The sequence below is a fragment of the Ambystoma mexicanum genome, chromosome 2q (assembly GCF_040938575.1).
Source record: "Ambystoma mexicanum isolate Mex_15411 chromosome 2q, UKY_AmexF1_1, whole genome shotgun sequence".
Taxonomy (NCBI): Eukaryota; Metazoa; Chordata; class Amphibia; order Caudata; family Ambystomatidae; genus Ambystoma; species Ambystoma mexicanum.
This window is the reverse complement of record NC_090924.1, coordinates 1,136,667,893-1,136,681,855: the sequence shown is the minus strand read 5'-3', so window position 1 is coordinate 1,136,681,855 and position 13,963 is coordinate 1,136,667,893. Positions and strand designations below refer to the sequence as shown.

The 13,963-nt window shown below is 44.9% G+C and overlaps 1 protein-coding gene across 3 annotated transcripts in view; it reads left to right on the top strand.

Moving 5' to 3' along the window:
- The window catches only part of LOC138569993 (uncharacterized), a 132,096-nt gene that overhangs the window by 75,876 nt on the left and 42,257 nt on the right, over positions 1–13,963 (top strand). The window contains exon 5 of one of the 3 annotated variants that reach the window (XM_069648506.1): positions 11,368–11,430. The exons of the other annotated variants lie outside the window; for them this stretch is intronic. Coding sequence (XP_069504607.1) covers positions 11,368–11,378 — 11 coding nt within the window. The 3' untranslated portion in view covers positions 11,379–11,430. Of the gene's footprint in view, positions 1–11,367; positions 11,431–13,963 lie in introns of those variants that run through there. 3 annotated transcript variants of the gene reach the window in all.

Genomic DNA, 13,963 nt, shown 5'->3' with positions numbered 1-13,963 from the left:
AACTGGACGGCGGATGCTCTGAGCAGGCAGAGCACAGTTTTCCACGAGTGGGAGCTAGCTCAGGAAGTCCTTCAAGAGATCTTTGCCCTTTGAGGAACCCCTCAGGTGGATCTGTTTGCCACCAGCATCAACAGGAAGGCGATCAGTTTTGTTCAAGGGAATTTCCCCTGAGAGGAGCTCTAGGGGACGCGTTCGTAGTGGACTGGGAGTTCCCACTCCTGTACACGTTTCCTCCAGTCCCTGTCATTCCTCAAATGATCAAGAGGTTGAGAAGGATCCGGAAAGCCATGATCCTAATTGCCCCGGATTGGGCCAGTAGAAGGTGGTACCCGGACCTTCTGGACATGTCCATCTGTCCTCAAATTCGTCTTCTGCAAAGAGAGGACCTTATCTCGCAGAAGGGAGGTCAGGTTCTCCATCCAGACATCAGAACCCTCAACCTTCACGCTTGATTTCTGAAAGGTTGAGATACAAGGATTGGGATCCCCCGCATGACGTCATGGAGGTGTTGCTTTTGGCCAGAAGGCCAGCAACAAAAACTTTATACCGCTGCCGTTGGAACAAATTTTGCAGCTGGTGTAGAGAAAAGAATATTGAACCCTTTTCATGCAATACACCAATGGTGTTATCATTCTTGCTTTACTTAGCAAATTTAGGTCTTCAATTTGGTACAATCAAGAGCTATCTTGCAGCGCTGTCAATCTTTAAGCGTACTGCTGAGGAGCCTTCATATTTCAAATTACCCTTGGTAATCCAATTTCTGAAGACGTTAACTAATGTTTATCCCCCAAAACCTTTTCAAGTTCCATTGTGGGACCCAAATCTAGTCTTAAAATGTCTGATGGGTACTCCTTTTGAACTACTTCATTCCTGTTCATTAAGATTTCTCACTCTTGAAACAGTCTTTCTTGTGGCTATATCATCTGCCAGAAGAGTGAGCGAATTACAAACTCTATCTTGCAAACCTCCTCATACAATCTTTCATAAAGACAAGGTTGTTTTACAAGTGAAGCCTAATTTTCTCCCAAAGGTGGTCTCTGAATTCCACGTTACTCAGAAAATAACCTTACCTTCGTTCTATCCTCCTCCCCACCCAGGGAAAGAGGAAGAAAGGTTACACAGGCTGGATCCAAGGCGTGCCTTGAGTTTTTATATTAGCAGACTTGCTAGGATAAGGCAAGCAGACCAATTGTTTGTAGAATACGCAGGGCACAAATTAGGATTGCCAATCACGAAACAGACCATTTCAAGGTGGATCATTTTAACCATTCTAGAATGCTACAAATTAGCAGGAAAAGAGCCCCCTCAACATCTTAGGGCTCATTCAACCAGGGGTATCGCAGCCTTTTCGGCTCTCCAAAGAGGGGTTCCAATTAGAGACATATGTGCGGCTGCCACATGGTCGTCCGCACATACCTTTACTAATTTTACAGCCTGGATTCCTCCTGTAGTCAGGAAACAAGATTTGGGAAAGCTGTGTTGCATTCTGTGCATTCTTAAACGGAAATATTTCATTTTTTACTCCCACCTCTTTTTTACACTACTGCTATGGGAGTCTATCAAAGATAAAGAATACGTCGGAGGACACAATCCCTTCGAAGAACAAGTTACTTTCTTACCTTGTAATGTTCTTTCGATGGGATGTTCCTCCGACGTATTCCTTATTGCCCCTCCCATCCATCCCCGCAGTAAAACTTTCCTTGTAGTTGCAGTTTACGCTCCTTCAAGGATAATAACCAATTCATGCAAAGTAATTTTTAAGCTTCAAAACGGAACTGAGCAACAGACACTGCGCAAGTCTATTTATACGCTCAATGATGTCGGCGCCGATACGGAGGCTGTCGAGGGACACGGATTCGAGGGACGTCAACGCGCAGCGCCCTCTACTGAAAAAAAATTCCGAGGCCAGCAAGCTGGAATGGGTAACATCAAAGATAAGGAATACGTCGGAGGAACATTCCATCGAAAGAACGTTACAAGGTAAGAAAGTAACTTGTTCTTTTTTACACTTCTAACACTGGTCTAGCTCACAATGCATGCAGTACCTATACCTCAGGCCACTCCAGTGTACATAACATGAAGTATCATCCACATCACCCTGCGTGGGAGCCAAGTTACATTTGCATCCTCCATAAGCTAAGCGAATGTAGTACTAGTCCTATTTAAGTGGAAGACCACAATGTCAAGCAATCGGGCAAATCTAGTAACAAACACTTTAAAGTGCAATAAACCGATACCACCCACTCGGGTCTTGCAGGAATTTAGGTGCCAACTATACAAACTGCCATCCTATTTGAGCCTAACACATTAGCCAGTCCATTCTGGCATTGATGTGGATACTTTCAGAAGCAAAGAACAGGATATCCATGAGAGAGAATGAAATGAAGGGCCTTTAGAACCTCCAGACAAGGGTAGTAGAGGAAACATAAGTGTGGATGTATGGAAGATTGAACACAATGGGATATCATTAATTTCTGCATACCAGAAAACATAATGAACACCATCCGGTAGCTCTATGAAGCATTGAAGCCACCCTGGGTAAGAATGAGAACCCACAGAATCGGTGCCTACTCAGTTGAAATGCATGAAGGCCTAGCATATGGGCAATAATATTTATACCTTTCTACTCTTACATTATAAGTAGAATACTTTTTTCTTACAATTTCTAAACCCATGTAAGGGTGTGGATGGAGGAGACTGATACGCAGGTGGCATTATTGTGGTCATACATCTTAATTTGGTGAAAATAAAGGAGGAAAAACCCTAACTATCCCTAATGCTAAGAGGGGGTTCCCTGCCTCAACTAAACACGGACTCCGTCAGGAGGTCCGTTGAAAGTATATAGTCCACTGTCCTGTGTCAAAAGCCTTGTCCTGTGTCAAAAGCCTATTTCCATCCCTTACACTTTTAACTCAACTAAAAAGGTTGGTACGTTTTCTTAATACAAATGAATGGCTTCCTTCTTCTGTAGAGCGGTCCACCTTGCCAGTAGTATGAACATACTATTTCCTGTGGGAATTAATCCCTTCTCCAGATTGCAGTTCTGGAACGAAAAGTTCCAGATTGAAAAGTCTCAGTTCCGAATTAAAGCAAAGTTCCAACTTTTTACAATATTCAAAAATACAAGGGGGGTGACTCCCTTCCCCGGACCTTTCTTAGACTCTTCACAATGTTCACAAACACCACGGAGAGGTGGAGAATGACTGCCTTCCCCTGGCCTTTCTCATGCTTGAACATTTCAGTGCCTGGGGTATGTTTCTTCCCGTGGCCTATTTGAGGCTTGCACAATTCACAATGTTTATCACAATGTTCCCAAGTACCATGGGGTTTGACTCTCTCCCCCACCCCCCGGCCTCTTTTAGGCTTCTTTTACTTTACTTTAATAAATGTATATTGCGCAGGCCATGGGCCCATAGGTTTAAGGGCGCAACAAGACATAAAAAGAGCTCCTCAAGCATGGACAGAGTAGAGAGGAGTAGTAGAGCAGAGGCAGATCACCTTGGGCAAACAAACGTCTTCAATTTTCTTTTGAAGACATCAGTTGAATCAATGCCCCTTAACTCCAGAGGAAGGTCATTCCAGGCCCGGAAGCAGCAATGTAAAAGGCTCCCTTTGAGGCCTTTTCGGGCCTACATCTAGGAATCAGCAGCAGATCCTGATTGCTGGATCTAAGCGATCTTCCATGTGTTTTGTTAAATAAGAGAACCTGTAGGTAAGCAGGCATTTTTCTCTGCCTACATTTCTGGGTTATTCCCAATAGTCGAAACCGGATTCTTGACTCAACCAGGAGCCAGTGAAGAGCTTATCTTGCCACTGATACATGGTCTCTGTGAGAGAGACCCATAACCACTCTTACTGCTCCGTTCTGGGTAATCATGCAGCCTATTGCGAAAAGATTTGTTAATACCCACGAGCAAGCTGGAGCAATAGTCCATTTTAGCTCCCACAATTGCTCTTGCAATTGTTTCTGCGTTTGCCTAAGGGGTCGAAGGTGGGCTAGCAGTTTGATATAATAGGCACAAGCCGATACCAAATTCCCCACATGAGACTTCATGCTGGGATGCTGGTCAAAGGTGACCCCCAGCGTCTTAACTTTCTTAAGAGAGATTATTTTAGCAGCTCCTATATATTCTTGTAATGCCAAGAGCATGACTCCCTTCTCTTGGCCTTCACAAACTATCACAATGTCAGGGCGGGTTATGCTTCTTACCCTGACCTTCCTCAGTTCACAATGCTAGGGGGGGTTATGCTCCTCTTTCCCTGGCCATCCTCTCACAGCCCACCTGGTTAAGTACCTTGCCAGGACAGGAGGGTGCAGGTCGCAGATCCATGAGATTCTCTCTTCTCTATGTCACAGACCAGGTTTATTATCCTGCCAGGTACTGTGACTATAAAGATGACTTTGTAGGCAGTTTATTTGTTGTGGGCCCCATACCTGTTCCTTGCAACCTCTCTGCCCCTCGGGCTTCCCATCAACTGTTCCAGCTACCCGGGACTCTCCAGGCTTCTTACCGGCTACCTCTAGTTGTCTGTGGGTTTCTCTTCCCCACTCGGGCTTCTCGTGGTCTTGCCACAAACCACAGCATCCTTGCCCCATTCCTCTGCTCTTGGACGGTGCGCTTCCAGCTTTCCACGCACACCAGCTCTCCTCTTCGGCTGGTTGTCCTGCCCTCTGCCTTCTCTTCTCGGACCATGGTGGAGTTAGCAGGGATGCCTCTGCCATGGCCAAGTGTCTCGGCCTCTGCACTCATGGTGTCTCCCTTGCTTCGGCTGCGTTGTCAGTTCCCAGATCCTCCAGGAAGGATCCAACAGGTCGTAAAGTCGTTCTCCCCTTTTTATCCTTGGCGTGTAATTGTTTGTTTCACATTGTCTGGACCGCTAATGTTGGTTCCGCAGGGCACTCCACATTGCTCTGTGTCTCAGTATTGATGTTGTTACAAGTGGGTTTATTGCATTCTTCTGCGTCACGGTTTCTGTAGGCGATTCACAGAGGTGATCCCTACTCTGCCTCGTCCCAGTACTTTCTAGGGAGGAGGTCATATCATCTATCTACAAAGATGCATGGAAGTGTGTGGAATTATTGGACTCTATAGGGTAGGAGGATGAGGGAGGTGGAGGATATGTTTTTTGTGTACTGCATTCTTCCCAGATAGTCGTTCCTAGTTCTATAGGAGGGATCCCTCTCTATGAGAGCCACCCGCCGAGTACCACCCCCAGGGGGACTATCAGGTAATGGCCTCCCTCCCTGGCCTTATGGGAAGGGGAGAAGGGATGACATCCAAGGATTCGTCACACCCACCATAAAATTGTTTGTGTTTTGTAAACATGCCTCAATGCTCCAATCGCAAGGATGTCAACCGGACCACACTGATGATCCCCATTGAGGGTGAAAAGTGTATCTGGTTCTTGCATCCTTGAGAGCTGTCTGTTTGTATTTGGCTGATAAAGCTGTGTATAAATAACGCTGACCCATAAGGCAATGACAATGATCTTGTAAGGAGCAAAAAGGGCAGTGGTGGGATTATAGAAGAATAGGATGGGGGAGATTGCAGGGAAAGTTCCCTCTTTAACAAGTAAGTGAAGTTTAAGCCAAGCTTTCAAGAGATCCACGGTTGGCTGGCTTTGATTGTTAATGGGCAGAAGATTCCATTGGAGCGGGGCGATTACAGAGAAAGAGCGCAAGTGAGAGGAGACAAAGGAGGGTATGGGGTGGTGAGGTTAGGTGCAGAGGAGGATCGGGGGGCACGAGATGGTGAATAAAATGAGATACAATCCAGCAGGTACTCGGAGGCAAGACCATTCATTTCTTTGTAGATTAGGAGAAGGAACTTGAAAAAGAAGTGGTTATTCATGAAGAGTAAACCAGCATGCTGTCGGTAGGACAAAGTGGGGTGGATTGAGGTAGGTAGTAGAGAATGCGGGTAGCAAAGTTGTGGACTTTGTCTAGAGCGAGGAAAGCTTGAACAGTAGTCAAGTTTGCAACAATTTGCAGAGGCAATGTTAACCAAACTGAGCAACAAGAACTCGCATGAATTCTGGAGGCTGATAAGTGAAGAAAACGGCCATCAGTCAGCACTTCAACAGAATATGGTGACGGAAGCTGTGTGGATCACCTTTTATAGTCAACTATATAGCAAAAAAGGGAATAGCACAGAACCAAACTTCCCAAAATTATATCAATGGGATCCTGAATTCGACAAAGAGGACACGTTGAACATCATTAATAGAATAAGTGCATTCAGAGCACCCGGTCCTGCCAGCTTAACTCATTTCACACTGAAGCTGAATCCAGAAAAATGGGCTGACTTCTGTGGCCTCTTATTTAGGAAAATCACGGCGCGGTGCACGACACCAAGATCCTGGTAGAGCGCAGTTATTGGGCGTATTTTTAAAAAAGGAAATAGAGCAAGTTCAAAAGATTACAGACCAATTGCGTTGCTGGATGTGTTGGCCAAGATGTACGTGGCCCACCTACAGCAACAGCTTTTAACATGGATCAATGTTAGTCAGCATATTGATCAGAGACAGGCTGGCTTCGTCAAGGGTGTGGGGTGCGGCCTAAACCTCTTCCTAATAAATCTCATGAAGATGGAAGCAATAAGAACGGGAAGAAGCGTGTACATAGCCTTTATAGACCCCTCTCATGCCTTTGATAGTATTGATCGTGAAAGCTTGTGGGCTAAAATGGAAAAGTGGAAGTGCCCCTTGAGCCTGCTCCTTGCTATCAAAGAGCTACACACTGATACAGAGGTCAGGATTCGTCTGGACCGTGCGGGAACCTTGCCTTCACCTATAAGAACCTTTTGTGGAGTAAAGCAAGGGTGTCCACTGGCTGCCATCATTTTTAACTTGTTTCTGTCAGACATTGGAGATACGATACAAGGCAGTCCATCATTCCTGCCGAAAATCCTTGGTTCCCATCTAAATTGGATATTATATGCGGATGACTTAGTTTTACTTGACTGTACTCCGATAGGGCTGCAACGCAAGCTAAATGCTTTTAAGGATATGACAAGAATGGTCTGTGTATCAACACCAATAAATCGGAAATTCTTATATTACAGGATTTGGGGTAAAACAGAGTATGTTCCACCAAAAAATTCAATGGCATTTGGGAAATGAGGAACTCAAGATCTCACTCTGCACTAGATACTTGGGAATGATAATCAGTGCAAATTTGAACGATGCACCCTGGGCTGATAATGCTAAATGTAAATGTAGATGTAGGCAATTGGCAATTCAAGCATCAGTCCTGAATAGAAAATATGGTAAATATTCCCTAAAAGATGTGCTTGACTTTTATAAACAAAAGGCCGTACATGCAATAATCTAAGGTGCTGAGTGTGCACTGGGCTGCTCACACACACTTTGAGACACACTGGAGAACATTTTTTGGTCATATGTGCTATGGTTACCTAAAGGAACACCAACTGCGTGTATCCACTTTGAACTGAATCTCATATCAATGAATACACGTATTTGTTGGAACATGCTTGCACTTTATCGTAAAATTATAATAGACCCTACTCTTTTGCAATTTAAAGTGCTACACGATCCAGGAAGTGGAGATAAAAACTGCATATTGTCCGTATGGGTAGACGGAGCTAATGGAATACTAAAAGACTTAAATGTTGACATTCACACTTTGCAGACCAATCCCAATCTGGTTAAAAAAAAATTATGGGAACAGGATTGGTGCATGACAGAAATTGTGCGGCAAAAACATAGGATAATGAAGAATGTCCCAAGTGAAGCAAAATCATATAATTCACTCAAGGCTATCTTGTTAAATTTCCAGACCAATATCGTAGATCCTTGTACATGAAATTCCGAATTAATTTGTTTGACACAAACGAGAGACTAGGCACATGGTCTAAGGCTGATGCTGTCAAGTCTGTCTGCAGGTTGTGCAACCAACAAGAAGAAACACTTTGCTTTGAGAAAATCATTCAGCGCACAAGACTGGTGGAAAGTTATGTTCGATGAATCAGATAGAAGGTTAAAAATCACATTAACTTTGTTTTTAGAGGTTATCATAAAAAGATCAGATGAAGTCAAGAATATTGCACAGGAATCGCAAAAACACATAACAGCTACTTATTGTTCTGTCCATCTGGAACCTTGGTTCGGATATTGACTCAAGATTACTTTTATGGTGGCACCCTAATGTTTTTTTATCTTTTTTAAAACAATTTTATTAATTCCAACCTGTACATCTTACAGTTCAACAGCTGATTCAATATACAGTGTCAAGTTGTATTTTCTCCCCCCGGGCCCCTCCTCCAACTCCAACCCCCCCTCAAACTCCACCTTCCCCTCCCCCCTACCGGGCCCACCACACACCTAAGTCTGTATCAATCCGCTTCTGCAGGCATACCACTCTCCTCGTCTCCCGAAGGGCCATCTCCTTCTGAATCTCCCCGGTCTAATCTGGACAGTGTCGCTACTAATTTTGTCCAAGCACTTAGCGTGTACATTTATTCCCCCCCTCCCATTCACTGCCTCATTCCACACTGTCGTTTCAGCATACGCCCATTTTTGGAGTTAATGCCACCAAGCATCCGCACTCGGCCTCCTGTTTGCTTTCCAACCCATTGCTATCTTATGTTTGGCCAGTATGTATGCCAGGTCTTTGAGTTTGCTAACATGTTTAGTTTACACAGCCTGGGGAACCCACCCAGCATGCATGCCCACGGGGAGTTTACGTACAGATTTATATCTTTCTCTTTCAAGAGTTTGGCCACCTCACTCCAGAAACTCAATATTTCAGGGCATGCCCAGAACATGTGTACAATCCCTGCGTTCTCCTCCCCGCTTTTCGGACACATCTGTGTCCCAGCTTTTTTAAACTTTGCTATCTTCTTAGGGGTCAGATATGCCCTATGGTGATATACAACTGAATCTCTTGCAAATTCACGTTTCTTCATACTTTGTTGTGATACACCTGTGCTCTAATCGATAAACAATCCCCGATTGCCTCTCCCACCTCCTCCTCCCAGTCCCATCTCGTCTGGACCACCTCCTTCCCCACTTTAGACATCAGCAGCTCGTATATCCGGGAGACCTCATGGCCCCCTTCAGATACGCCATGTAATGTTTCAACGACGGCCTCAGGCTGTAGGGTCAGTACCGCTTCGGGCCATGTTCCTCTTATACATTTCAGCAACCTAATGTATGTGATGTATTGTCCCCGATGTAGTCCTGAGTCATCCACCAGTGCATTAAACTCTATTGCCTTCCCCTCTTGCCAGACATCCCCAAGGGCGCTAATCTGTGCAGTTCCCATTGTCTCCTTATGTGCTCTCTCGTTTGCCCATCTACACCCTCTAGTGCCACTAGAGGCATCTGTTGGGAGCACAGGTGCAGGTTCCCAAGCAGCTGGCAGGCTCTCAGCCACATCTTCCCCCCTAGGTCCAGCAATCTCGTCCCTCCTCCCTGCTGTGCTTCTGACACCCACATCCACTCGTTCAAAAAATAGGGGACACATTCAGCTCTCAACAATTTGGACTCGGACGTAGGATCGTCTGGTAGCCACTTCGTCACATATTGTAGTTGACTAGCCACATAGTATACTTCAAAGTTGGGCAGCCTGATGCCCCCTTGTTTATACAGGTTTTGAAGCTTCCATAGCGCTATTCGATTCCTGGAATTATGCCATATGAACCCTCTACACGTGCCTTGTACTTTGGTGAAGAATAGTTTGCGTATCATATACGGTATGCTCACAAAGTAGTGTAACAGCCTAGGTACCGCCACCATCTTCAGCAGTGCTGCCCTCCACATCATGGTGAAAGGTAGCTTGGCCCAAAAAGCCATGCTGTTCTTGATTTTGGACACTGCCCTCTCTGTTTTGTTCGTGTTCCTCTTCAACCTTATGATATATATTGACTCTGAGATATCTAAACGTCCTAGTTTCCCACTTTATTTGTAATCCAGGCAGATCCTGTGGCGGCATTCCTACATTTCTGCCTTTGGGGAATATGCTTGACTTTTTAGGGTTAACTGTTATGCCAGACAGCAGGGCATACCTCTCCATAACCTCCAGGATACTCCTCCGGATACTTCAGATATAGAAGGATGTCATCAGCGTACATCGATATCAGGTGTTGCCCACCCTTAGTGTTGATTCCTATCTCCCCATATTGCTGCCTTAAGTATACCGCTAAGGGCTCCAGTGCTAAAATGAAAAGCATCAGGGACCATGGACACTCGTGCCTCTTCCCAGTTGCCATTGTTCTGATATGGTTGCCCCGTCCTAACTCGTTACATTGGTTTGCTATATAGCAATTGCGCCTACTTCAAGTAAGCGGGCCCAATGCCATTCTCCCTCAAAACCGCCAACAGTCAGGGCCACTTAACCGAGTCAAAGGCTTTCAATGCATCCAGTTAAATTATTGCTATCTCCTGAGAGCTTCCTTCTGTCCGTTCTATGATATGATGGAGTCTTCTAAGATTATCGGAGATATTCCTGCGTGGGACATACCCGGTCTGGTCCGGATGTATGAGTTTATTTATAACTGGTTTTAGCCTATGCACCATAACTGCTGTGAGTATTTTACTATCCTGATTGAGCATAGAGAGTGACCTATAAGACCCACAGTCTGTGCTCGGTTTAAGGAGGATGATGATCGCCTCCCTGAGTGACTCCGGCAATGTACCTGTATTAAACGCTTCATTCAGCATCGCCAGCAGTGAAGGGAGTAGGTCTGTACTATAGGTTTAGTAGAACTCGCTTGGGAGCCCATCTGCTCCTGGGGCCTTGCTGGTAGGTAAGAGCTTGATCACATATTCTAGCTCCTCAATCGTGATTGGAGCCTCTAAATTTTCCCTTTCTGCAGCTTCGAGTTTGGGAAGAGTAATCTCTGTTAATGCTTCCTGTATATCTATCTCCTCCCTCTCAGTCACTTCTGCATACAATTTCTGGTAATATTCAAGGAAACAATCATTAATCCCCTCTTGGGTATTCCGTGTCTGGCCATTCCTTCCTTTCAATTCTTTTATCGGTTTTCTGTGGTGTTCACTTCTGTACAACCAGGTATGAAGCCTACCTGGTTTATCTCCTTCCGCATGCTGCCTCTCCATGTACCTTTTATAGTTCAGATTACATAGTCTCTCCCAGTGGTCCCTATATTCCTGCTGCAGTTGCTGTGTAGTCTCGCCCTCCCCAGGGTATCTCGTACTTTCTCGCATTTTAGTTTCCAATTTCCTCTCTGCAGTCTGCAATTCCTGTATTATGCCACCCTGTAAACCTTTTGATTTTGATATTGCCGCTCCCATCACCACCACTTTAAATGCTTCCCACAGTGTCCCAGCTGATTCTACGCTGCCAGTATTATGTTTAATATATTCCTTTATTTCTGTTCTCAGATCTTCCCTGAGCAATGTATCTTTCAACGCTTCGGCCCTCAGTCTCCACGTCGGGATCCTCGCTCTAGGCGGTGAGTTCTGCCATGTTTCTATCAATGGTGCATGGTCTGAAAGGACCATGGCCTTGTATTCCGCCTGCGTCATTTTCCCGGCTAGTTCTGTTCCAGTAAATATGTAATCTAACCTGGTGTACAGGTTTTGTGGAGCGGAGTAGTGCCAGTATTCCCGATCCTGTGGGTGGTGCATCCTCCATACATCCACTAACTGAAAATCATTCAGTAGGGTGCCCAATGCTTTCGCTACTGGGGTGGGCCTCCCAACTTTATCATCCAATCTGTCTAGTTTTGGGTCTAGGGTGCAATTAAAGTCCCCTCCCCAAATAACTGCCCCATCCATGTATGGGCATACCTTTGTATATAGGTTTTTGAAGTAAACAGTAGTATCTTGATTTGGATGGTGGCGCCTGTCTTGATATGGGCAAAATCTTCCTCGGGGCCAGCCCTTTGAGAGCAAAAAATACCCAATTCAGCCCAAAATACAGGTTCTATTGTGCTGAGCAGTGATCTCATGCTAGTGACAAATGACACCTTCAATAAGTTTTAGTATTTATTCTAAACAGTGAATTTCATATACATTTGGTATTCAAGTTAGAGAAGATTACAAAGCATAAAACTTAGAGAAATGCAAAATATAGAGAAACATGGAACTTAGATAAACATAGAGAAACATAGAGAAACATAGAGAAACACAGTCTTACGCCCCTTCAATCAGCACTGGGAGACCCTGGCCCTCATAAGCTAGCTGTAACAAGCCCCGCTCAGATTCAAGAGGGAATTGGCTGTTCATCTAGCCGGAGAGAAGAACTGGACGGCGGATGCTCTGAGCAGGCAGAGCACAGTTTTCCACGAGTGGGAGCTAGCTCAGGAAGTCCTTCAAGAGATCTTTGCCCTTTGAGGAACCCCTCAGGTGGATCTGTTTGCCACCAGCATCAACAGGAAGGCGATCAGTTTTGTTCAAGGGAATTTCCCCTGAGAGGAGCTCTAGGGGACGCGTTCGTAGTGGACTGGGAGTTCCCACTCCTGTACACGTTTCCTCCAGTCCCTGTCATTCCTCAAATGATCAAGAGGTTGAGAAGGATCCGGAAAGCCATGATCCTAATTGCCCCGGATTGGGCCAGTAGAAGGTGGTACCCGGACCTTCTGGACATGTCCATCTGTCCTCAAATTCGTCTTCTGCAAAGAGAGGACCTTATCTCGCAGAAGGGAGGTCAGGTTCTCCATCCAGACATCAGAACCCTCAACCTTCACGCTTGATTTCTGAAAGGTTGAGATACAAGGATTGGGATCCCCCGCATGACGTCATGGAGGTGTTGCTTTTGGCCAGAAGGCCAGCAACAAAAACTTTATACCGCTGCGTTGGAACAAATTTTGCAGCTGGTGTAGAGAAAAGAATATTGAACCCTTTTCATGCAATACACCAATGGTGTTATCATTCTTGCTTTACTTAGCAAATTTAGGTCTTCAATTTGGTACAATCAAGAGCTATCTTGCAGCGCTGTCAATCTTTAAGCGTACTGCTGAGGAGCCTTCATATTTCAAATTACCCTTGGTAATCCAATTTCTGAAGACGTTAACTAATGTTTATCCCCCAAAACCTTTTCAAGTTCCATTGTGGGACCCAAATCTAGTCTTAAAATGTCTGATGGGTACTCCTTTTGAACTACTTCATTCCTGTTCATTAAGATTTCTCACTCTTGAAACAGTCTTTCTTGTGGCTATATCATCTGCCAGAAGAGTGAGCGAATTACAAACTCTATCTTGCAAACCTCCTCATACAATCTTTCATAAAGACAAGGTTGTTTTACAAGTGAAGCCTAATTTTCTCCCAAAGGTGGTCTCTGAATTCCACGTTACTCAGAAAATAACCTTACCTTCGTTCTATCCTCCTCCCCACCCAGGGAAAGAGGAAGAAAGGTTACACAGGCTGGATCCAAGGCGTGCCTTGAGTTTTTATATTAGCAGACTTGCTAGGATAAGGCAAGCAGACCAATTGTTTGTAGAATACGCAGGGCACAAATTAGGATTGCCAATCACGAAACAGACCATTTCAAGGTGGATCATTTTAACCATTCTAGAATGCTACAAATTAGCAGGAAAAGAGCCCCCTCAACATCTTAGGGCTCATTCAACCAGGGGTATCGCAGCCTTTTCGGCTCTCCAAAGAGGGGTTCCAATTAGAGACATATGTGCGGCTGCCACATGGTCGTCCGCACATACCTTTACTAATTTTACAGCCTGGATTCCTCCTGTAGTCAGGAAACAAGATTTGGGAAAGCTGTGTTGCATTCTGTGCATTCTTAAACGGAAATATTTCATTTTTTACTCCCACCTCTTTTTTACACTACTGCTATGGGAGTCTATCAAAGATAAAGAATACGTCGGAGGACACAATCCCTTCGAAGAACAAGTTACTTTCTTACCTTGTAATGTTCTTTCGATGGGATGTTCCTCCGACGTATTCCTTATTGCCCCTCCCATCCATCCCCGCAGTAAAACTTTCCTTGTAGTTGCAGTTTACGCTCCTTCAAGGATAATAA